Here is a 26802-nt window from a genome sequence, read left to right as displayed (position 1 = left end):
TGCTCTGAGATTCGAATTTTCAATTTGCGTTCAGTCTTTCCTATGTACAACAGCCCGCAAGGACATTTGATGGAATAGATAACCTGGTTCGTGTTGCAATCGCCTTCATACATCAACTTAATTGGTTTACCAGAATGTGGATGTCTCAGTTCGTTGCCTAAGATCACATTATTGCAGTGTACACAGTTTGTGCATCTACGCATTCCTCAAAAAATTTTTTGCTTTATTTCTTTGTTGTTCAATAGCTCTTTTACATTTTTTGAACGAGTGTAAGCAAAAAGAGGTTTGTCTTTGAAGATATGGTTGAAGTCTGGCTCTTGTTCCAACAGTTCCCATCTTTGTTTGATGATGTTCTTAATCTTTTGCGAATTGGTGGAGAATTTTGACACAAATACATTGCGCTTCTTGTCACTTTGTGGTTTTTTCATTAGTAATGTATCACGGTTCTCCTTCAATGCTTTTATCTGTGCGTTTTCCAGTAAGATTGATGGGTATCCTCTTTTTTTGTAATTTTCCTTGTATTCAGTTATGTGTTCAATGCTTTTCTCAGGTTTAGTAACAATTCTCCTCACTCTAAGAAATTGTGAATAAGGTAGATTAGTCATTAGATTGGGAGGATGAAAGCTCTGGAAATGCAGCATACTGTTTTTGTCAGTCGGTTTCCGATGAAGAGTTGTGACAATTTGATTACCTTCAATCATTACCTTCACATCTAGGTATGCAATCTCAGACTTATGTGTGCTATATGTCACTTGAATCCTCGAGTTCCTGGTGTTCAATTTCTGAATGTTGTCCTGCAAGTTAGTTTCTGATCCTGACCAAATCAAAAAAATATCGTCAATGAAACGACAAAAAAATTCAAGGTTATCAGTCCACTCAGTTTGTGAAAAGATATGGTCTTGTTCTAATTTTGCCATATACGTATTAGCATATACTGGAGCCCCAGTAAAGCCCATTGAAGTGCCATTTAATTGCATGTAGAACTTGTCTGCCCATTTGAAATAGCTGTTTTGCAAACAAAATTGGGTCAACTCTAATATGAATATGGGATTTAAATCAATCTCAGGATGTTGTAGTAACATCCATTCTTCTGCTTCCAATCCATCAGTGTGGCCAATTGAAGTGTATAATGATACTATATCTATGGTACACAGTATGTACTCTTTTCCAGTGTGTAGTTTGATTTTTGCCAGTTTAAGTAAGAAATCTGTTGTATCCTGAATGTAGGTGTGCCAATTTTTAATGAATGGTTGCAAGTAATGATCAATTATTTTACCCGCTGGCTCAAACACAGAATTACATCCAGATACAATGGGCCTAAATGGCGGATCTTCCAGTGATTTGTGTACCTTTGGTAACATGTAAAGGTTGGGTCTTTTGGGGTTTTTAACCATCAAAAATTTCGCCATCTTTTCTGTAATCCAGTGTGCTTCTTCAGCTTTTTCTATTAGTGCATGGAGTATCTTCTGTATTTCACAGGTTGGATCTTTCTCTAGTGGTAAATAGGTGTTAGTGTCATTTACATGCTCTTGGACTTTGTGATTGTAAAACTCAGAATCCATCAAAACTAACGCTCCTCCTTTATCTGCTTTCTGAAAGGTTATTTCCGTGTTTCTGCCCAATTGGACAAGTATACTTATTTCTCTCCTGTTCAAGTTTTTCTTTTTTACGTTCTTCTTGTCATAATTCAATTTCTTCAAGTCTTTACTTACAAGTAATTCAAATAAATCCAGCGTCTTATGGGATGTGGGTGCTTCGAAGGTACTTTTTGGTCGAAATTTTTCCTCCTTCTTTTCCACAGTTTCCCCCTTTTGAACAATGTTTAATTAAATGCCTTAATTTCAGGTTCCTCATGAATTTAAAAAAAGAAATTTCATCCTCAAATAGAGAACCAGTATGTAGGAAGGTACATCCTGACTATGGTTGCCCCCAACTTTTTGCCCTGTGTTTTAGCTGGTTTTGGACATAGTCGACCTGGGACCCTGCCAATCAGGACCCCAGGCCTACTGCTCTCTCTTTAAAATGGATTCCATGTACCCTAGGTGCATTTACCAATTGGTACTGGGCCACCTTATCAGACCCTGTAACTCAGGGCATAGGTGTACCCAGGGCTGCCAGGGGCTGCAGCATGTATTATGCCACCCCTGGCTGGCCTCCTAAATTTGACACAACTGGCTGCATGACAGCTGGGGCAAAGTCGTGTAATCACCCTTTGCTGTAGGTGTAGTATACCTATACCTAACCCTAAAATGGACACACAGATTCCTATCAGTCACTCCTATGGCAGGCCTTGACAATCCTGAAGGCAGAGTGCTTGGAATCATGTGAGATGGTGCTCTGGCATGAGCTGAGCCTGTCTGCAGCTTGCGGAATCAAGTCCTAATAGCTGTTCCATGATATCGCATACCATATACTCTTAAGTGCATTATAATCCTCGCGGTTAAATGCTATCTTTGGTATTGCTTTATCAAAACATGTCGAGTAAGGTGTCATACGAATTGGAATACTAACCCCTCGCCAATTCTGGCGACGGGGTTAGCATTCCACCCTTCTAGAGGGACACGACATGTATGTAACTGTGAACCCCGGTTAAAGTTAACTGAAGCCTCATCTCCACAAAATGGATGCTGCCACCACAGACACGAGTCTGACCTCCTGCTGCTGGGAGTCCTTCCAGCGAGGGAGGCCTGGACACAGGGTTTCCTGTCCGGGGTGGTGCTAGCACCGTCCCAGACATGGTTTTGTGTATCCTGGGTAGGCAGGGCTTTTCAGGAAGGTGACTGCTGAGTGGCACCCCGGTGCTCACTACGCATAGGCCAGTCAGAACCAGTTCCAGGGGCACACCAGCCCCTGGCCTGGGGAAGTCCGGCAGGGGAGAGGGGTGTAACCACCCCCCTCCTGGTCCCACCCATAGGCAGGACCTAGTCACCGGGTCAGCCCCCTTTTTTTAGTATAAAGATAGGAGCGGGCCCCCTGTTCAAATTAGATCATCTTTGGAATCAAGATACGACTTTCTTCGAAAGGACTTCACAATTTCTTCATCAAGATTCTCCCTTGTGGCTAAGGAGTAGTCACCCTGCATCAAGCGGGCACCATCCTAAAGAACCACTGCGGTCTGCTGCAAGTCCTTCATCACGAATCCGACGACCCAGCTCGGCGAGACCCGGCTTCCCTGGCACCTCTGACCTCTACTCACCTCTACAGCCAAGCTGAGAACTGTGAGTGCGACGAGACCTCGAGGGACCGACGATCGTCAAGACTGCACGACCTCTTTACTGCAAGCCCACCGTGTCCTCCACTGGTGAGTGCTTTGGGGTCCGAGAAGCCCCGACCCTGCGCAGCTCCAGCACCCAAGGTCAGCCTCCCTGCATCTCCACGATCTGCGTGGGGCCCTTCTGCTGTTTGCTGTGCACCGCGTTGTTTGGCTACTAGCCGGCTGGCTTGTGGCCTTCTGAACGACGCCCGACGACATCGCTGCTGCTGGTCTGGTTGCTCCAGACTGGCCCTTGCTTCCTTCTTGAAGAGAGGCACCCCGGACCCTCCTGGTCCACTCCAGACGCCATTTGAGTCCACCGCGTGGGCTTGAATCTGCCAAGGCTTTGTTGCCCAATCCTGGGTCCAGCGACGCCGACAGCTTCTATCTTCGTGGGACAGCTCGATCCTCCATCCTGGTCGCCGACAACACCTCCTGGTCCGTGAGATCTTCGAGTACAGCGTCACCCACTCACCTTGTCGAGGTGGCTACCATCCGGTGCCCTCCTGGTGCCCACTGACTACTGGCTAGTAGTCTCGAACTTGGTCCCCTCTGCTTTCAGGTGTCATCTATCTTCGAGATCCAGGCTTGGATCCAACTGAACTTTCTTCACTGGTCACCGGCCAGCATCTTTTCTTCCGGCTCCTGGTCCGTCTACGAGGATTCCCGACGTCTTTTCAGACCTATGCAGCTGCAGCCCCTGGGCTAGGTAACTTCGGCATTTCGGTGCCCCAGCATAGCCTCACTATCCAAGGGTCAGAATCTACTTTCGTTTTCTCCCTACCAGGTCGGGTTCGCCCGAGAACACTAACTTTTCAATTTCTAGCTACCATAGACTTTTGTCCGCATCTCGCGTGAGAGTGCACACACTGCACCCGAGTCCCCTAGGCCTCCTAGAAGTAATCTAACGATTCCCTAGTCAAGTCCTAGCGATTCCAAAAGCTATTAGTACTGTACTTACCTGCTAGTAATTTCGCATTCCACTTTCAGAGTATATGGTTTTCCGTGCCCCTCGGGCATTTGTATATACTGTGCTAACTTAAGTATTTTTGTAAGAGTTTTGGTTTGTGCTTAGTACCCTGTCCTCATAAAGAGTACAGGGCTGTTGTGATCTTTAATAAATAACTGTTTATTTTCATAACACTTGTGTGGTGTCCTTTCACTTGGTGTTCAAGGGGTATATGTGTGGTAAACAGCTGGCTTAACACGCCCTCTCGAGTCTTTAGCCTTAGACTGCTTGTATCCATGCTACTAGGATAGCTGGTCTATAAGGTTGGCTTACAACCAATCATCAATAAGGGTTGCTGGACTGATACATAGTGTTCACTAGAATAGTGAGCACTGCATATCAGGCCACCTTCTCACATTGGTGAGCAGCGGTTGGGATTTGAGCTTGCTGTTGTTTTACCACACGTATCCTAAGAATATCTTGTTGAAAGATCACATAAGTACTGTTAGGTACATATCACTAAAGCTTAGAATACTCTGAGTTCTACTGAACCAGCTGTTGTAGCTCCTCAAGGCCTAGCACACCTTGGCTGCAACTCTTAGCAAGGGATCAGTAGGTAACACATAGTGTAGGTAGGTGCATCACTTACACCACACTAGAATCAGCATGTCAGACAAAGGAGGAAACTCTGAGTATCCCCTTGTGTCAGTGGACCCTCCACAGGTCCTCACTTCAAAATATGCTGCTCTTAGCTTCCATGAGATGAGACAAGTGTGTACCCTCAGGAAGCTAAAACAGGGGTCTAACCCCACAACTTCCTTTCTGATTGGTCTCTTAGAGGCTTATGATGCCAGTAGGGCTGGTAACCCAGACCCTTCTAATCCAGATGGGAGTTTGCCCTCCTTACAGGGACCCTTTGATAGCACTGACCATCCTCTCCAGGAAGCAGATGATGCTGAGGATGAGGATGATGATCAGTTATCAGGGGATGAGGCAGATGAGGGACAGGTAGAAGTCAGAAGACTAACCAGGTCCAACTTAAGCAGACATGAGATTGGTACTGGGGGACCCCTGGGCCCACTCTCAGGTCAGCTTAACATTGGGAATGGACGAGTTAGGTCTCTATCGAGAGGCTCTAACAGATCCTTTCGAACCAATGGCTCTCTCAACTCTTCTCACAGAGGGATGTCTTCCCCTAAGAGGAGAGTGTATGAAGCTGAGGAAAGGGCAGTCAAACTGAGGATTGAAAGGGAAGAACTTGCCCTGGCCAAAGAGAGACTTGCCCTTGCTAGAGAGCAAAAAGTATGTGGGCTACAGCCCACTGGTGGCAGCAATATACCTAGCAATAGGGAAAGGAGTTTTGATACAAAGCACCTGAATAAGATAGTGCCCCCCTTTAAAGAAGGGGATGACATCCACAAATGGATTACTGCTTTGGAGAGAGCCTGCACTGTGCAGGGTGTTCCCCAAAGTCAGTGGGCAGCTATCTTGTGGCTCTCCTTTGATGGTAAAGGTAGAGATAAGCTCCTCACCACAAGGGTGGAGGATGCTAACAATTACAAAATCTTGAAGAATACACTGGTTGATGGGTTTGGTTTAACCACTGAACAATACAGGATGCTGTTCAGAGACACCCAGAAAACTCAGTCTCAAGATTGGACTGACTTTGTTGATTGTGCCACTAAGGCTTTTGAAGGCTGGCTACTGGGTAGTAAGGTTACTGATTTTAAAGGATTGTATAATCTAATTATGAGGGAGCAAATCTTAAATAATTGTCAGAACCAGTTATTACAGCAGCACCTGGTAGACTCTGATCTGACCTCTCCACAGGAATTGGGTAAGAGGGCAGACAAATGGGTCAGAACCAGGGTTAGGCCTAAAAACCAGGGTGGTGACCAGAAAAAGGAATCAACCAAGCCTCAAGAGAAGGGTGGGGATAAATCCACAGAGAAAACTTCCCAAGGGCCCCAAAACTCCAACAAGGGTGGTGGGTCCCAGAACACTCCTTCAGAACAGAAGAAACCTTATTGCCATACCTGTAAACAGGTGGGCCATTACAAAAGTGATGCCAAGCGCCCTAAAAATAGCAATAAGGAAAATATACCCCCAAGTAATCCTCCTAAACCTCCTGTTACCACTAGTGGTAATCCCCCAGGTGGTGGGAGTGCCCCCAAGAATGTGGTGGGCATTACTTTGGGCAATCAGGAGGACTATGGCCTAGCCAGGTTCCCTGACCACACTCTTGTCTGTGAGACTGGCATGGGGTTTGCCAACTTCACTACTGGACCCCACATTTTGGGAAAGTATAGACAAGAAGTTTTAGTGAATGGTCAGAAAGTTGAGGCATTCAGAGACACAGGGGCCAGCCTCACCATGGTGAGTGACCATCTGGTCCCCTCTGCTCAATTGACCCCTGGTTTTACTTATCAGGTGACAGACATTCATGGAGTGAAGAGATGGCATCCCATGGCAGTAGTCAAGCTCAGCTGGGGTAATGTCACAGGGCCCATGAGAGTGGCAGTGACAGATAACCTACCTGTAGATTGCTTACTGGGGAATGACCTGGAACTCTCAGCATGGGCTGAGGTGGAGCAAGAAACTCACTCTAGAATGATAGGCCTATCCAGACAGGTTAGTGGGGCAGTAATAGCTACAGCCCCAGTCCAAGCACCATTCCTCCCTGAAAAGGTTGGGAGGGCAGTGGTAGCCACTGCCCAGGCTCAGACAGACTTTCCAGAACAGGATAGGAGGGCTGTGACAGTCACAGCCCAAACACAGACTGAGTGCCCTCCTGAAAAGGTTGGCAAGGTTGAAATGGTCTCAGCCTCTACTCAAACAGATAGTGAAGTTGTGAAGCCTGAAACAATGGATCACTCCACTCAAACAGAGAGCATTGAGGAGGAAGAAGAGTCTTCCCCCTCCCAGACACTAGGTGAGAGCCAGCCTCCTCAGGGAACTGACTCTACCCCTGTTGAAGGAACTGCCCCAGAGGTAGTCAGGCCTAGCCTGGCGGAACCCCTGATGGCAGTGGACCCTTCCCAGGTGGGACCCAGTCTGGAGCAGGTAACCTGCACCTCTCTACCATGCCTCAGTCAGCCCAGGGCTGAAGAGGACAGGGAGGCCAGTGGTGGACCCCAAAGGGCCCCCTGTCCAAAAGAACCCCTTAATCAGCAGATTAGGATCACTGAAGCTGGTAAACCTAGCCAAGTGAAAATAGAACAGACTCCTGAGGGATCCCCCTTAAAAGTAGTTAGGGAACTCCCACAGCTGGACACTGTTGGGCACAGCCAAACATGGGGCCTAAAAACCCCAGACCTGACCTGTCCCTCCAGTAAGCCAAACAGAGGGACTCAGCCTCCAGCTTTAGGTAGCCAGAGGCTGACCCTGAGAGCTCAGTGCATCTCAGCTAAAGAAAGAAAGGCACACATGATGAATGGTGATTGGAGGAAGTTGAGCCCAAAGGTAGAGGAGCCTCACTTCAGTACTCCATCCCAGCATCAGCCTTTTACTTTCCCAAGACACACCAGAGACAGAGATTCCCTATGGTGGAGACCCTCAGATACCCTTAGGGTGAGGGGTTGCCTAGTGGACCATGACACAGGGGGAAACCAAGCCAGAGCTTGTCCTTCCTTATATGGCCACTTAGGTAATAGAGGCTTACCTGGACAAGGATAGCCTTATCTCCTTTCGTTTGGGGGGGGGGTTGTGTAGGAAGGTACATCCTGACTATGGTTGCCCCCAACTTTTTGCCCTGTGTTTTAGCTGGTTTTGGACATAGTCGACCTGGGACCCTGCCAATCAGGACCCCAGGCCTACTGCTCTCTCTTTAAAATGGATTCCATGTACCCTAGGTGCATTTACCAATTGGTACTGGGCCACCTTATCAGACCCTGTAACTCAGGGCATAGGTGTACCCAGGGCTGCCAGGGGCTGCAGCATGTATTATGCCACCCCTGGCTGGCCTCCTAAATTTGACACAACTGGCTGCATGACAGCTGGGGCAAAGTCGTGTAATCACCCTTTGCTGTAGGTGTAGTATACCTATACCTAACCCTAAAATGGACACACAGATTCCTATCAGTCACTCCTATGGCAGGCCTTGACAATCCTGAAGGCAGAGTGCTTGGAATCATGTGAGATGGTGCTCTGGCATGAGCTGAGCCTGTCTGCAGCTTGCGGAATCAAGTCCTAATAGCTGTTCCATGATATCGCATACCATATACTCTTAAGTGCATTATAATCCTCGCGGTTAAATGCTATCTTTGGTATTGCTTTATCAAAACATGTCGAGTAAGGTGTCATACGAATTGGAATACTAACCCCTCGCCAATTCTGGCAACGGGGTTAGCATTCCACCCTTCTAGAGGGACACGACATGTATGTAACTGTGAACCCCGGTTAAAGTTAACTGAAGCCTCAGCTCCACAAAATGGTTGCTGCCACCACAGACACGAGTCTGACCTCCTGCTGCTGGGAGTCCTTCCAGCGAGGGAGGCCTGGACAAAGGGTTTCCTGTCCGGGGCGGTGCTAGCACCGTCCCAGACATGGTTTTGTGTATCCTGGGTAGGCAGGGCTTTTCAGGAAGGTGACTGCTGAGTGGCACCCCGGTGCTCACTACGCATCGGCCAGTCAGAACCAGTTCCAGGGGCACACCAGCCCCTGGCCTGGGGAAGTCCGGCAGGGGAGAGGGGTGTAACCACCCCCCTCCTGGTCCCACCCATAGGCAGGACCGAGTCACCGGGTCAGCCCCCATTTTTTAGTATAAAGATAGGAGCGGGCCCCCTGTTCAAATTAGATCATCTTTGGAATCAAGCTACGACTTTCTTCGAAAGGACTTCACGATTTCTTCATCAAGATTCTCCCTTGTGGCTAAGGAGTAGTCACCCTGCATCAAGCGGGCACCATCCTAAAGAACCACTGCGGTCTGCTGCAAGTCCTTCATCACGAATCCGACGACCCAGCTCGACGAGACCCGGCTTCCCTGGCACCTCTGACCTCTACTCACCTCTACAGCCAAGCTGAGAACCGTGAGTGCGACGAGACCTCGAGGGACCGACGATCGTCAAGACTGCACGACCTCTTTACTGCAAGCCCACCGTGTCCTCCACTGGTGAGTGCTTTGGGGTCCGAGAAGCCCCGACCCTGCGCAGCTCCAGCCCCCAAGGTCAGCCTCCCTGCATCTCCACGATCTGCGTGGGGCCCTTCTGCTGTTTGCTGTGCACCGCGTTGTTTGGCTACTAGCCGGCTGGCTTGTGGCCTTCTGAACGACGCCCGACGACATCGCTGCTGCTGGTCTGGTTGCTCCAGACTGGCCCTTGCTTCCTTCTTGAAGAGAGGCACCCCGGACCCTCCTGGTCCACTCCAGACGCCATTTTGAGTCCACCGCGTGGGCTTGAATCTGCCAAGGCTTTGTTGCCCAATCCTGGGTCCAGCGACGCCGACAGCTTCTATCTTCGTGGGACAGCTCGATCCTCCATCCTGGTCGCCGACAACGCCTCCTGGTCCGTGAGATCTTCGAGTACAGCGTCACCCACTCACCTTGTCGAGGTGGCTACCATCCGGTGCCCTCCTGGTGCCCACTGACTACTGGCTAGTAGTCTCGAACTTGGTCCCCTCTGCTTTCAGGTGTCATCTATCTTCGAGATCCAGGCTTGGATCCAACTGAACTTTCTTCACTGGTCACCGGCCAGCATCTTTTCTTCCGGCTCCTGGTCCGTCTACGAGGATTCCCGACGTCTTTTCAGACCTATGCAGCTGCAGCCCCTGGGCTAGGTAACTTCGGCATTTCGGTGCCCCAGCATAGCCTCACTATCCAAGGGTCAGAATCTACTTTCGTTTTCTCCCTACCAGGTCGGGTTCGCCCGAGAACACTAACTTTTCAATTTCTAGCTACCATAGACTTTTGTCCGCATCTCGCGTGAGAGTGCACACACTGCACCCGAGTCCCCTAGGCCTCCTAGAAGTAATCTAACGATTCCCTAGTCAAGTCCTAGCGATTCCAAAAGCTATTAGTACTGTACTTACCTGCTAGTAATTTCGCATTCCACTTTCAGAGTATATGGTTTTCCGTGCCCCTCGGGCATTTGTATATACTGTGCTAACTTAAGTATTTTTGTAAGAGTTTTGGTTTGTGCTTAGTACCCTGTCCTCATAAAGAGTACAGGGCTGTTGTGATCTTTAATAAATAACTGTTTATTTTCATAACACTTGTGTGGTGTCCTTTCACTTGGTGTTCAAGGGGTATATGTGTGGTAAACAGCTGGCTTAACACGCCCTCTCGAGTCTTTAGCCTTAGACTGCTCGTATCCATGCTACTAGGATAGCTGGTCTATAAGGTTGACTTACAACCAATCATCAATAAGGGTTGCTGGACTGATACATAGTGTTCACTAGAATAGTGAGCACTGCATATCAGGCCACCTTCTCACACAGTATATGTGGGGACAAATTCATGAGGAACCTGAAATTAAGGCATTTTTTTGACAACATTGTTCAAAAGGAGGAAACTGTGGAAAAGAAGGAGGAAACATTTCGACCAAAAAGTACCTTCGAAGCACCCACATCCCTTAAGACGCTGGATTTATTTGAATTACTTGTAAGTAAAGACTTGAAGAAATTGAATTATGACAAGAAGAACGTAAAAAAGAAAAACTTGAACAGGAGAGAAATAAGTATACTTGTCCAATTGGGCAGAAACACGGAAATAACCTTTCAGAAAGCAGATAAAGGAGGAGCGTTAGTTTTGATGGATTCTGAGTTTTACAATCACAAAGTCCAAGAGCATGTAAATGACACTAACACCTATTTACCACTAGAGAAAGATCCAACCTGTGAAATACAGAAGATACTCCATGCACTAATAGAAAAAGCTGAAGAAGCACACTGGATTACAGAAAAGATGGCGAAATTTTTGATGGTTAAAAACCCCAAAAGACCCAACCTTTACATGTTACCAAAGGTACACAAATCACTGGAAGATCCGCCATTTAGGCCCATTGTATCTGGATGTAATTCTGTGTTTGAGCCAGCGGGTAAAATAATTGATCATTACTTGCAACCATTCATTAAAAATTGGCACACCTACATTCAGGATACAACAGATTTCTTACTTAAACTGGCAAAAATCAAACTACACACTGGAAAAGAGTACATACTGTGTACCATAGATATAGTATCATTATACACTTCAATTGGCCACACTGATGGATTGGAAGCAGAAGAATGGATGTTACTACAACATCCTGAGATTGATTTAAATCCCATATTCATATTAGAGTTGACCCAATTTTGTTTGCAAAACAGCTATTTCAAATGGGCAGACAAGTTCTACATGCAATTAAATGGCACTTCAATGGGCTTTACTGGGGCTCCAGTATATGCTAATACGTATATGGCAAAATTCGAACAAGACCATATCTTTTCACAAACTGAGTGGACTGATAACCTTGAATTTTTTTGTCGTTTCATTGACGATATTTTTTTGATTTGGTCAGGATCAGAAACTAACTTGCAGGACAACATTCAGAAATTGAACACCAGGAACTCGAGGATTCAAGTGACATATAGCACACATAAGTCTGAGATTGCATACCTAGATGTGAAGGTAATGATTGAAGGTAATCAAATTGTCACAACTCTTCATCGGAAACCGACTGACAAAAACAGTATGCTGCATTTCCAGAGCTTTCATCCTCCCAATCTAATGACTAATCTACCTTATTCACAATTTCTTAGAGTGAGGAGAATTGTTACTAAACCTGAGAAAACCATTGAACACATAACTGAATACAAGGAAAATTACAAAAAAAGAGGATACCCATCGATCTTACTGGAAAACGCACAGATAAAAGCATTGAAGGAGAACCGTGATACATTACTAATGAAAAAACCACAAAGTGACATGAAGCGCAATGTATTTGTGTCAAAATTCTCCACCAATTCGCAAAAGATTAAGAACATCATCAAACAAAGATGGGAACTGTTGGAACAAGAGCCAGACTTCAACCATATCTTCAAAGACAAACCTCTTTTTGCTTACACTCGTTCAAAAAATGTAAAAGAGCTATTGAACAACAAAGAAATAAAGCAAAAAAATTTTTGAGGAATGCGTAGATGCACAAACTGTGTACACTGCAATAATGTGATCTTAGGCAACGAACTGAGACATCCACATTCTGGTAAACCAATTAAGTTGATGTATGAAGGCGATTGCAACACGAACCAGGTTATCTATCCCATCAAATGTCCTTGCGGGCTGTTGTACATAGGAAAGACTGAACGCAAATTGAAAATTCGAATCTCAGAGCATAAAAGCAGGATACGCAACAAATCACTAACATCTCCCTTATCAAATCATTGGCTAGAGAAACAACACTCTATAGCACAATTAAGATTTCAAATCATTGAATTTGTACAGAGTAGGGAAGGCATAGATCTGAATAAAAAATTGTTGCAGAGAGAAACGTTCTGGATAAAAAAACTTGGAACTCTGACCCCAGGAGGTCTTAATGACCGTATTGAATTAAGTAGTTACTTGTAAATGGCAATGATCAATGAAGCTGAGACTGTATATTTGTGTATGTTATAAGAAAACATGGTCTATTCATTTCATTTTTGGTTTTTGCGAAATATTTTACCCTTGCACTATTATTATTTCATTTATTTTACTTTATTTTATTTTATTTTTAAGTTTTGCACGTAATTTTGCACAATTGTGCACCAGGATACTTTATTCCGAATGCGAGTGTCGAGTTGTCAATATAAATAAAGCACAATATGTCGTGTTTGATTATAAGAACGGAACGCGGTAGTCTTTTTGGCACTAGGATACTTTGTCCCGAGTGTGAGTGTCGAGTTGTTAATATAAATAAAGCACAATATGTTGGGTTTGCTTTAAAGAACGGAACGCGGTACTTTGTTGATGACAGGTTGACGTCGTGGTGGTTTAACCAATGAGAACGCTTGTTTGAATATAAGTGGTATACTTGGTGAGGAGTCATGGTTCATTGAACAGGATTGGTAGACGTCTTCATCTGATATCCAATGAGGAAAACTGTTGAGGGGTGAAGTAGCCAGCGCGGAAATCTTGCATCGGAAGCTGATCGGCACGTTAGTTCGAGGAGGGGAGAACTGAGACAGTGACGCTTTTCGGTTCTGTGAACATTTGTTAAGGTAAGGACACGGAATACTACGTGATAGCTGGTGAGGTTCGGTTGAGGCCAGTAGTGTAATGGTGTTCTCGGGTTTTTTTCACAGGCACGTCGGTACGCACGACGTTCTTAGGATGTAGTGTGACATTCGAAACCACTGCCTTTTGCTGAAACTTTTACGAGGTATGTCAATGATCACGTTTAGCTCACAAGTCGATTGCAAGTTTAATATTTGTTGGTAATGGTTGATGTTAACTTGTTGTAGGTTGATGAAGGTCTGCGAAATTACTGAAGGGTGAACTGATTGTTTGAGACATTTCTCCAACCCGAGGAACCAAGTAGCTAGGTATACTCTTCAATGGTGTATTTTGTTAAACACTAGAAGATGTTTAGGAAAGCACAGTGTTTCTTATTTTTGATCGTTTGGTTAAAACTTTTATTTGCAGAAAGCGGTTGGTTGTTTTGACTCCAGCAGCCTGGTGTTTTGGTGTAAGTTCTTAAATTTTGTACACAAGGTCACACGGGGTGATTTTGGTGAAGGTAGCACTGCATGCTTTAAACGTGTTAAACTTTTTTTAAAAAAGATCTACTGTTGTGCCTGTGTATTTAAGTATATTTATGTTTCTTTTCAGTGGTGCCCCTGACGAAGCGACTCTTCTTACGTCCCGAAATGCATTGGGCGAACGCCAATTCCACCTATTTTATATTTACATATTTGTACTTTTGTGTTTGATGAAACAGTGAATTCTGTATTGTTTTGATGTGCAAAAAAAGAGGCATGAATAATGTTATATGCCAAATAATGCAATGCTAAAGTCTTTGACAGTATGAGTTAAAAGAATTGAAAATAAAAAGAAAAATAAGTTGACGAAGCAAAAAATTGTCAGATCAGTAAATTTAATTAGGCTGTGCACTGTTAAGTCTGAGTCAACGTTTGTTTGACCAGCCAGGTGTTTTTTGTAATTCAGAGTATTGGGTATACTCTATTAATAGTAGCACGCAGATCAAAAAAATTTCCACAAATTAATTTCCAAAACCTTGAGAAAAATAGGTGTGCTCAGAACACTTTCTTTAGTTTTACAAACGGCCAAGTACAGCACCCGAATCTGAAATCACTCAGGTTATCGGCTTGGCTCCTGAGTACCGAGAGTTCTGCCAGCTAGACATCCCGCAAGAGTGCAAAGATGTCCTCGCGAAGGCAAGAGCGGAGACCACAATCAAAACCTATTCCTTAAAGTGGAAACGCTTTTGCATCTGGTGTAAGGACAAAGGTCTACATCCCTTTCAGGCTACTCCGGAGCAACTCCTACCGTACCTGCTACACCTGGCACAGTCGGGCCTTGCGCATGTCTCCATCAGAGTTCATCTGGCGGCGATTTCACGGTATACAAGATCTTCAAAAGGGCCCTCTCTCTGGTCACATAGGTTAATAATACAGTTCCTAAAAGGACTCTTCAGATCCTTTCCTCGGCCACGGAGGTTCCCGCCAACATGGCATCTCAATGTGGTCCTCAACCAATTGATGAAGCACCCTTTCGAACCCATCCACAGGGCAGACGTCAAATACATCTCCTGGAAAACAGCCCTCCTTCTTGCACTGACCTCAGCAAGAAGGGTCAGTGAACTACAGGCTCTTTCCATACAAGATCCCTTCATGCAGTTTAAGGATGACAGAGTGGTTTTAAGAACTAATCCTCGGTTTATTCCTAAAGTCCCGTCGGACTTCCATTTAAATGAGCAAGTAGTCCTCCGATCATTCATCCCAAATCCCAGCACTACGGCTGAAAGGACTCTGCACTCTTTGGACCTGGAAAGGTGTCTTAAATTTTACCTTGACAAGACAAAACAGTTCAGAAAAACAAATCAGCTATTCATCACTTTTAGTTGGCCAAGGAAAGGCATGCCGCTTTCCAAACAAAGTATTTCAAGATGGATATCTTCAGCAATTGCCTTTTGCCACGACAGAGCTGGACGGCCATTGCACTCAAAAGTAAGAGCTCATTTTACAAGAGCTGTGTCTACATCGGCTGCACTGTTCGCTGGGGTACCAATACTGGACATTTGCAGAGCGGCGACGTGGAAGTCACTGCATACCTTCACCAGGCACTATAGCCTGGATACGGAACTGATGCAGGATGCAGCAGTGGGCCAGGCTGTGCTTCGCCACCTATTCCAATGAGGTGAGCCTTCCTCCTTCCCGCCATCCTTCGTTGGTATGCACATTTATTTACTTCTTTCTTATTATGTATTGATGGCTTTTAGTCGCATGATATGTATTATCTAAAGACTGGTATATGCTGTTCCATCAGAAATGTGCATAATGTATTGCTTGATACTCTGATTCAGGCATGTGAATCTATGAAAGACACCCATAATACTGGATAAGAAATGCGTTACTTACCTGTAACTGCAGTTATCCAGTATTGGTGTCTTTCATAGATTCACATGCAGTGGAGTGGTGTGGCTCACTGGTTAGAGGCGGCAGACCCAGAAGCAGAGGTCGGCTCAGGACCAGGGTTCGATTCCCAACGCGGCAGGGTCTTGGGCCATGGTCAGCGGACTCGATAATTCTCGCCTCGGTGCCTACTCCGACCATGGGTCCCACTCAGCAACTCTGGGCAATAGCTTGCTTAATCTCTACTAACGGCCCCATCAGCGCTGGGGAAGCTTGTATTCACCTTGGAGATGCCCAGGAGGGACCATCTCACAGGGAAAGCCAGGATGGGTTCCACAGCGGTATACAGCGCCGGGACGCCCCTTTGCTGGGGCAGCTGTGCGCTTTACAAGTATACAACATTTAACATGCAACCCTCCCGCATCCCCTGGAAGGACTCACTCATTTCTTGAACAGTATTGCGCCTACCTAGCTTGGTGCGTACGAAAATCTGAGCGACTGAGGCTCCTGACAGAAAGGTTCTAGAGGGAGGTGGTAGCTGATTGGCTATCTTCTGGAGTTTGGGCCTTTTTACAAAAGGACATAGATAGGCTACTAAGGTGAGGCCCTTAGGCCTATGTTTCTCTATATATGTCTATAGGACATTACTTTTCTATGTACCGGAGACTCCCGTCTCGACGACGGGGAAAGATTCAGGCATGTGAATCTATGAAAGACACCAATACTGGATAACTGCAGTTACAGGTAAGTAACGCATTTCTTATTTGTAGGTTTATCTTGTATGACAGTGGCAATCAGTTACAAAACAGACCATTAATAGACAGTCTTCTGCATTAGGCTGTGTTAAATAGCTGACCAAGAAAGAACTCCATTTCATGTACCAGAACCAGTTGTTCAAGGGCACGGCTTCTTTATCTACATTGTTATGGGGGCGAATGGAGCAGCAGGAATCCTTGACATTACACATGCAGTGACATGACCCTCAGATCAATGTAGGGACAAATCCTCACACTGCAAGGAAAGCTGTTAACCCCAATTCCATTTAGCTTTTCATGTCTTTTCTGTTTTCTCCCCCAGTGGACCTGGCATCTTCAGGCCATCTATAAACGTTCTGTGTTCTTCTCCCCCAGCAAGAGCATAAGGCACCCAACACTATACCACCTCCATCGATAATAGTATCTATGTTTTGTTCATTGAGCTATGGAGAGACTGACCTTTGACTACAGCTGAATCAGTAGTGTAGAGGTGCAGATCTTACTACCAGGGAGAGTGGCTACAGAGCCCAGGCATTCAAAATCCACTCCGTTGTCCTTAACCAGTGTTTGTCAGCTCCCCCTGTATACAGTGCGGTGTGTTCTGTGCATGTTGTATTTTTTTTACACGCTTGCTAATCTACATATGGGGTGGTAATCTATAGCTAGATAGAGTTTATACCTGATAAAGTGTTTCCGAAGGTAAGTAACTTGTTCATCAAAGCAATTTAACTCAACTGCCAACAAGCCTCAAAGTCCTCAAGAATAGTTCCCTTTACAGAAAAAGCAGCCCTCCAGCAATTCCATCCACTTTATCAGTGTTGCAATGGATTCCTATGGAGTGTCCTAATAAAAGGAATGAAGGATGCTAAAGATGCTCTAATGATGCTGCAAATGCTATGCATTCAGCAGGGGTCTTCCTGCAGGGATTCATAGTTGGTCAGGGGGTCCTGGTTGCAGTGTAGATATCTCACAGTGTCCTTCCTGGTCTGGCCGAAGTCCAGTTGCCACTGTACTGCCAGTCACCCGGTGTTGCAGTCACAAGCCAATCCTTCCTGTGTTGATAACTCGCCTTTTGAGGGTCCCAGCAACTCTAACAGCACTGTCAGGCTCTTTGAACATGGGTGCAACTCTGGGCGTTGGGTCTTGATCGCCAGGACTGCAGTAGTAGCAGTTTAAAGACTTTGGGCTACCAACTTGCCCCAGCAGGCTTCTTCAGCTGTTGTGTCCCTGTGCCGCGAACAGGAGGCCAGTCAGCTGGCTCTTGGAGTTCTCTTGACTTGACTAGGCTCTGGTGACTGCATCTCCCTGAGCAGGACACAGCAGACACAGTCCCTCTCTTAGCTAGCCACCTGGTACAGCAGGTGCAGTCTTTGTCGGTGCAGCCTCTCTTTACAGTCCACTCGGTGCAGGAGGGCAATCCTACTTCGTTCCTTCTTCCATGTCGGTCCAGATCTAAGGTCTGTTTGCCAAGAGGGCCCCCTTTACGCTCAGAAACTGTCCTCAGGGCAGGATGCAGTTGGTATACAATGGGCTTACAGGTTCCCACCTACCTGTTACCACTTCCTGTTAAGTGTGGCATCTGGCTATCCAAGGGATGCATCATTCTCCCCAACCCCACGATGGCAAGACCCCTCTCTCGGAGAGTTATACCATGGAGAGTTGCTACCTCAGAGCTGCACGCCCCATGGAAATCCAGTTTGGCAACCGGTTTCCCCTCTCTACGCCCCGTGCCTAAACAGTGGGGTAGCCCTTCTCTCTAGTGTGATACATCTGCCCTTCAAAGGCGACTTCGCCTTTGAAGCCAGCCTTTTGAAGCTAACTTCTTTGTGGCTTCCTGCAGGAGGGGAGGTAGGTGACACCTCGCTGGCCTGCAATCCCTCATTGTTCTCTATTCTGAGTCATCGGCCTGCCTCTCCAGGAGGGCTGAAACTTGTGTGCCTGATAAGGCAGAGGAGTTTTAAAGGCAACGCAGTGGCAGCTTTGGTGAAGCTGCACACTACAACAAGTTACATTAATTTAGACTGATGGAACAAGTCGGGCTTAATGTAACAAGTTGTTTGATGCCTTGGAGTGCTCACTTTGGTTGCATCGTTCAGCAATTAGCACCGTTTAGGGGTCAGCGTGTAACCCTGTATTCGCCAATTGAGCAACCAAGTGTTTTTACTACCATTTATCTCCAATATTTCCCTTTCTAGACTCTTCACGTCTCTATTCCTCTTTGACTCAACCGAAACCTCATTTTACTACTATGATCTCCCTAATAGCCCTTTCAAGGCTCTTCCCTCCTCTATCCCTTCTTTATCCTATTAAAAAATAAAACAGATTTACATATCCACCGCTCAAAATAACAATTTATATTTCCCTACACTAAACCACCTCTAATCCTTTTGGTTCCGGAGTGGCGTGCTACTTGCCAAAAAGCTCTTTGCCTCCTCCGGGGTAGTAAGCGCTATATAAATAAAATTACATTACATGCTTTATGAATATTTTCTTTGCACAAGGTATGGTGATGGCAACATGAGATGAAGCATCTGCGTCAGGTTGTTCCCAACGGTCTGCTAGAGAAGAAAGGAAAGACCAAAACAGTATTGAGAGCTTGGGCAACTCTTTCCTCAGATATGTCCAGATTGCCCTGCTCAAGATGTCAGGAATTTTTCTAGCTCAATATGTATTATATCCACACGTAGACTTTGCTTTTGTGCCTCATGTACAGGTAACTAGAAATACAGGCTTAACTCATAAAATCTAAACTTTCTCTATCCGCGTACACTCTTTTCGGCCATTTTGTGCTATACCCTCCCTTCTGGTAAGGAATATTTTCCATGCACTAGTTTACTGGAATTTTGAAATTGGTAAAAGCTAGCGCTCCTGAGCCAGGTTTTTGCATTGTGTGGACTTGAAAAGAAAATTTACTGCACCCACTGGGGAATGCCTAGCCTGGACTTTTCTGGTTCTTCTGTTACCGCACCAGCCCCCTGTGAAGATTGGCAGTAAGACCCGGACTCTTTGGAAGGCCTGTTGTTGTTTCCTATCTACAAGATATGCTACTTGGCTGCCAAGAGAGGTTGGAGAAACTGTCTTGACACGGAGGAAAAGTCAAGGTTTAGCTGACAGATAAGTAACTCAGAGTTATTCTGCGGTCTATCTGGTCATTTTCAAACTGAAGACATCGGCAACACAAGAGCTTAGAGAACATGTTAGGGCTATCAAAGTACTATCCTTGTTGATGAGCCTGCACTGATTCAGGACCTGCCTGAATGATGATGAAAGCCTACTTTACCCTGACCCAGTCCTTGAGGGGTGTCTCGTTGGCTGAGGCTGGCCATCATACTTCTGGAACAATTCAACACAAAAAATAAGCTTCCCCCAATAGATAAACAGTGGCTCTAATAGAGTCCCAATGTTATATTGTCAGCCTTAAGCCCAACCGACCAGCAAAAGTTAATACATCCGAAGCAAATAAGTAGATAAGAAAAACTTCATGTTTATTTGGTTTTCATATACATTTAGACATTAAGTTAGAACACAATTACATTAACATAATAAATAGTTCCAAAAAACTCTCCCCCTTCCTGACCGTTTTGTGCCCTGCTGAAGGTGTGGCCCAAGATCTGACCATACACCAAAACGCGCGTTGGCGCCTCAAGATTGTCCCGCAACTTTGCTATCGGAGTCTCTATGTTCTTTTGAGACTCCACGGGACTGGATTCATCTTTAACAACTGGCAGTTGTAATGTGATATGATTTGGATGAATGAATGTGTTAGTATGTGTGAATTGGATAGGATTGACTGAAGGGATGTGTGGGAATTGGATTGAATTAAGTGACTATTTATTATGTTAATGTTATTGTGTTCTAACTTAATGTCTAAATTTATATGAAAACCAAATAAACATAAAGTTTTTCTTATCTACTTATTTGCTTCGGATGTAATAACTTTTGCTGGTCGGTTGGGCTTAAGACTGACGATATAAAATTGGGACTTTATTAGAGCCACTGTTTATCTGTTGGGGCAGCTTATTTTTTGTGTTGAATTGTTCTTGACTCCCCTGCCTGTCTGCCCTTTATTTGCCTTTTCAGGGGGCCCCTTTGCTGTATTGGTTCATCATACTTCTGGAGTCATTTGGTCTACCTTACTATAACTTATAGCTAGAGGACATATTGGAATTTAAAAATCTGTTATACTCCATACTTGCTTGGGATCGTTGGTCCGGTGGAATCCCCACGTTCTGTGGGCATCCCAGCAATGTATCCCATGATGACCAGCTATTTACGTCATTAAAGCCCTAACAGATGAGGTGCCTCCATAGAGTTCTTTGTAAGCACAAAGGTTTCTGATTGTGCAGCTTCTCCTATAGTAGCATTTAAAGCTAAATCTATAGGTTGGTGTCAGCTTTGCTGAGCTCCCAGCAGTTCTTGTGCTAACTTGAGGCAATCTGAAAAGACCCATATCGTGTTTTGTATTATTTTGTGAATGAAGTTGTTTATGACTATTATTTGAGTTTACAAACCAGATTGCACCTTTTATAGCACTTAGGAACCCCCCCACCCTTGAAGCAAAAGACGTGCATAAAAAAGAGCTTCATGCTTTTTTTGTCGCACTATAGCGATTCAGCCAGGAATATTGAGCCAGAGGTACGAATACTAAGACTAACTATTTACAAATAGCGATTTTTACTTAATTGCTGTTTGATAATTGCTATTCTTAACGAATTAAACTTTAAGGCCCTCATGTACAAAGATTCCATGTAAGGAATCGTAAATTGTGACCAATAACAGTTCACAATTTGTGATTCCTTAAATGAAATGTTCAAAAATTGATTTGTTAGAAGTGGTCGCAATTTGCACACAGACTTCTAACAAACCCATTGTATTTTGTGAACTGACTTGTCTTAATAGTTTGGTTCTCAAAATATCAATTTGTAGTGGGTCGCAATTCGACCCATCTCATTAATAAGCATGAGGTAGGTCTCAAATTGTTACCTATTAGAAGTGCCTACAGGTGGCCTGCTGATGCCCGCAGACCATCATAAAGGCATGCATGGTAAAGACGTGGTCGTGGTTCAGATCGTGTTGTTTAGGCACGCGTGGTTATATCCTACAACCATCTAAAGTACCCCTCCCTCAGTTTATTCCTAGACCTTCTGTAATGAACAACAGTACCTGAATACATTCGCAAATATTTACATTTGATTGTACATGTTAATCTTCCTTAACTCTTGCCACAGTTTTCCACACATCATCAGCAGAATGGGTAAATCTGAGCAGGTGGACATTAACCTTTTCTGCCTGGTGGCAATAGACTTTTACAAACACCAGATAGACGAGGAACTGGACCGGCGCTCTTTCCAGTCAGTGTTTGAAGTGGTGGCCTCTCCAGGAAGCCCCTACCACCGGCTGCTCACCTGTCTGCAGAATGTCCACCAGACCACGGCGTTCTAAGCCCCGAAGGATTTGTATATTTAAGAAGACAAACATGTAATCCTGGTACAAACATTGGAATTGTGTCATCTCACCTGGGTTGTGCTTTTTTTGCAGTGAATGTAAATTTGTCCGTTTTTAAACTTTTTCCATGCTTGGTTGTATAGAATGGGAACACAAACTTTGGAATATGTTGAAACCCTCTGTAGGTATAATGTGATTAGAGCGCGCAGCTAGCCTGCAGCTAACAATGTATTCATGCATACAAATAAGGAGTACAGCCTGGGACTAACCCTCACTAGACTTACAAATCACCCACAACTATTTTATTAACGATCTACAACGCCTGAAAGTAAAAGATATAATATATTGTGTATATATGTTTTTCTACCTAATTTCCAATGAAGAGTCATCAAGATGCATCTGCTTCCAAAACAATGGCAGAAATATGAAATGAAAGCCATTCCAGGTGATCAGTGGCAGTCATTCAGATTTATGTTCTATCCAGTGGCAGAGAGATGCGTTTAGGATGTGTTTGTCAGTGGGGCACAGGCAGAAGAAGAAAAAAAGGCAATATTGTGTTTAAGGAGCAGAATATCCAGTATGTAATCCTCCTATTGGATGTCATATTGTCTATGGAGTATGTGTAGGGGTGTGGGACTTGTACTGTGGTGCACTTGCACAGCCACAGTTTTCTTTGATGCTCAGGATTTAGGATTTGAGTATATATGTAAACGAGGAACATTCAGTTTTATATTTCTACACCATGTAAAGTATGTAAAATTGTAAAACATGTGGTGCATGGAATGTACTGTAATTTAAAATTAACAAAGCCACTATGCTGACTGTCCTTACATGTGTGGTGTTCTTTATTTGTCAGCGTGAGAGGAGCATACACATTTTAATATACTTCATTTTTTTCGTATTCTCTCAACATTTTGTTCATTAAAATGTGTATATGTCATTGTGACTGTTAAAATATTGAGCACCGTTGTTACAATGAAGAGAGGGATTTCAGAGCGGTCATTCCCGGGACCAAAAACTAAATTGATGCGGATCCCATAACAATACCTGTAGTTGTCTCATTAGTCTCATGGTTTCCTTCCTTCGTTGACATTGTGCATGGTGATAACAGTCCCACGAAACTCAAACCAGCAGTATTATGACTGCCTTGTAGTGTGCTGAAGAGCAAGGTACCTACACTCGACCTCCCACCTCTGCACTTCACAAATGATTGGTACTTTATTGCCACAGGTTTTTTTTCTAAAAGTTGTGCTTCTCTGTATGCTGTTGTCCTTCTTTTCTTCTTTCAGACAGAAGTAATGTTAATGGCCTTGGTGATGCATTTGTGGGCCTGGAAGTCTGATGGTCAGAGCCGTCAACAGCATGGCTTCACTGCTGGCTCACTCTTTTGCGTATGTCCCATCATGGAATGTCAACATTCTAGATTCAGAACTTCAAATGATCAAGAATTTACAGAAAGATAGTTTCTCTCAGTAACAAGGTTACAGAAAGTCAGTAGCTCATTCCTCTCTTCTCTTGTAGGGGACTGTGTACTTTACTTTTCACTTATCCTCTTCACCCTTGGCACTCTAAACAGCGGCAGCGCTGCAACGACACCCCCCAGCTCCTTCGCCAATTTCGAGGGCGAGGCGCGTCCTGAGACACGCCCCCTCTGCTGGCCACACCCCCTCAACGCCCTGACTCCCCCGCATAAAGCATGTGCCTGGGCAGGACGCGCAGCGGACGAGCGCAGCGGGAGCGCCGTTTGCGCGCCGAAGGCGCGCCTAAGGCAAGCCCGTCTGTGCCCGTCCGTGCCACGGCCGGGCCCAGGGCCGGACACGCTGCCCAACCTAAGGTACGTACTGATCAACTACCTACCTATACCCGAGCTGATCTGCTTGCTCTTAATCACAACAAAAATCACTGTCTCAACATCATTAATGCCGAGACATGGTTAGGACCCGTATGCTGCCACTATTGCAGAACTCTCCTCACCCCGGTAAAACAGTTACCTAACATGAATAACGCAACTTCGCTTCGAGGAGCCTTGATCAACGCAAGGTCCATTTGCAAAAATAGTGAGCACATTCATGATCTCATTACGGAGAACGACATTGACATGCTCTTTATAACTGAAACATGGCTGAAACCATGGTGCAACCCAATCATAGCCCTAACTGTCCCCCAAGGATACCTCATTCAGAGGATCGACAGACAAGAACTCAGAGGTGGTGGCTTGGCCATCATCCATCGAGATTCACTGAAATGTACCACCATTGAACTCCCTGACGTAAAAGGGGCAGAAAGCATGGGTTTTGCATCCGACTAAATGAGGAAAATACCTTCGCGGGAGCCCTCATTTACCGCCCCCCAGGACCCCAAAACGGTTTCTTCGAAAGTTTCGAAGATGCTCTCAGCACTTTCACCCTAAAGTACGCCAATTTCACCGTTTTGGGTGACCTAAATTTCCACCTAGACAAACCCAACGACCCCAACACCATGTGGCTCAACGACTTGACAAATATTCTAGGACTGAAAATACTGACCAAACTGCCCACGCATAAAGCAGGCCATATACTAGACTGCATTTGCACCAATACCCAAACCCTAACCGTCGAAGACCCGCTGATCCAAACATGGACCGACCACTGTCTAATTCCTTTTAATCTAACCACCAATAAGAAAAGCTCTAACACCGCCAACCAAAAAATCGAAGTCCCTATGCAAAAAGACTGGAAAAAGCTTGCCAACTCACCAAATCTCCTGCTCACCGCAGAGAAATCTAAACCTTCATTGTCTGGAGACACAGAATCCGACTACAAAATATTTTGCAACTGGATCTCGGAGTGCTGTGGTCCGGCCAACTCAGAGAAAGTTAGAAAAAAGCAGAATAGAAAATCAGCACCCTGGTTCTCCCCCGAAATAAAAGCAAAACGTACAGAGATCAGATCTCTCAAAAAGAAATGGCGTCAAAACTACGATCCAAAGGAAGCTCTTGCCTATAAAACCGCGAGGAAAATATATCACTCCATGATAAAAAACGCCAAAAAGACCATTTTCTTCAAAGAATTAATCGGTCCAACAATAACCAGAAACAAATCTTTAAAATTGTTGACGAGTTTATGAACCCCAGAATCCTCAGGCAAGAAATACCACCCTCATTAGCTCTCTGTAACGACATAGCTGACTATTTCGAACAGAAAATACTTAAACTTACTTCAGACTTCCCTGACCCTCCTGAACCCCCCCCTACTACGCAACATTACCAATCAACAACAAACCCCAGCTGAAAAATTTTACTCCCATCAGTCTCGACGAATCCCGACAAGCCATCCTCTCCAGTAAATCAGGCTCCCCGTTCGACCCATGCCCCCCAATGCTGCTCCACACTCTGGTGGACACGGTAAATCCAGCCATAAACTCCATTATAAACTCCTCCCTGTCTACTGCAGCCATTCCGGTTGAATGGAAGCTCGCGGCAGTCAAGCCTCTGCAGAAAAAGCCCCTATCTGACCCCACCACGCTTTCCAACCTTCGCCCCATCTCGTTGCTCCCACTACTGTTTAAATTGACCGAAGCGGCAGTCAATAAACAGTTGACAAAACATCTAGAGGAAAACCACATATTCCACCCTAACCAGGCTGGTTTTAGGGCAAAACACTCCACGGAGTCAGCCCTCCTACATACTGTAGAGACCCTCAAGATGGCACTGGACCACGGGAAAAAGGCCGTCCTGATCCTGCTCGACCTGTCGGCGGCCTTTGACACGGTCTCACACCCCGTGTTGATAGGCCGCCTGACAGAGTCAGGGCTAGCAGGAACCGCCCTCGAATGGCTGAAAAACTTCCTAAGCCATAGGAGACAAGTAACCGTGCTAGGAAACTACTGCTCGGATGAAAAAAACATAAAAACAGGGGTACCACAAGGCTCAAGCTTGAGCCCGGTGTTGTTCAACCTCTATATGACCCCCCTGATAGAACTCATCACATCCTTTAACATCAGCACGATATCTTACGCTGACGACACCCAGCTTATCCTAGTACTGGATAACAACTCCTCCAAAGCAGAGGAAAACTTACGAAACTGTCTGACGGCAACCTTTGACTGGATGCGAACGAACCATCTCAAATGTAATTCAGGTAAAACTGAAATCCTCCCTTTCGGCCAAAACAACCTCTTTTCCCCCTCCAATTGGTGGCCTCAAGACGCCGAAATTCCCCCTAATACCATCACGTCGGCTCGTAACCTAGGGATAAGGTTTGATGAAGCCCTATCCTTTAAGCAACAAGCAGGCACAGTGGCAGGGTCCTGTTTCAATATCATTAAAGGTCTTAGAAGATTCTTTGACTTCCTTCCCCTAACAGCTAGAAAGACTGTGGCAGTAGCCCTCATCACATCCCGCTTAGACTACTGCAACAGCATCTATGCAGGCTCAAACAGAGCTGTTCTGCACAAGTTGCAGATGGTTCAAAACGCCGCCGCCCGCCTGGTGCTAAGACTACCCAGGAAATCATCTGCCTCAAAAGCACTCAAAACCCTGCACTGGCTACCCATCCACAAAAGAGTGCTATTTAAAATCCTGCTCATTACGTTCAGAGCCTACCACCAGTCAGGACCGACATACCTGTCCCAAAGGTTTGGAAGATACACTCCCCCACGATCACTCAGATCATCCAACCTAAACCTACTCGCAGTCCCCAAATTCAGACTAACCACAAAAGGTGGAAAATCCATCGGAGTACTGGGAGCCAAAGCTTGGAACAAGCTCCCACCACAAATGCGCCTGATCCATTCCGAAAAATTGTTTCGTAAAATGCTCAAAACATGGATCTTCAATATCGAAGACTCACTCTGCTTAGCGTTAATCTAAACCACAC

General features: G+C 45.3%; 1 protein-coding gene across 2 annotated transcripts in view; it reads left to right on the top strand.

The window, feature by feature from the left end:
• The window catches only part of HTT (huntingtin), a 2178328-nt gene extending 2155556 nt beyond the window's left edge, over positions 1-22772 (top strand). For both annotated transcript variants that reach the window (XM_086964158.1, XM_086964157.1), the window contains one exon: positions 21730-22772. In XM_086964158.1, coding sequence (XP_086820284.1) covers positions 21730-21943 — 214 coding nt within the window. In that variant the 3' untranslated portion in view covers positions 21944-22772. The remainder of the gene's footprint in view (positions 1-21729) is intronic.
• Positions 22773-26802: the final 4030 nt, after the last annotated feature.

Source organism: Lissotriton vulgaris, chromosome 3_2 (genome assembly GCF_964263255.1).
Source record: "Lissotriton vulgaris chromosome 3_2, aLisVul1.2, whole genome shotgun sequence".
NCBI classification, from domain to species: Eukaryota; Metazoa; Chordata; class Amphibia; order Caudata; family Salamandridae; genus Lissotriton; species Lissotriton vulgaris.
The sequence above is the reverse complement of the archived record's forward strand: the minus strand, read 5'-3'. Positions and strand labels throughout refer to the sequence as shown.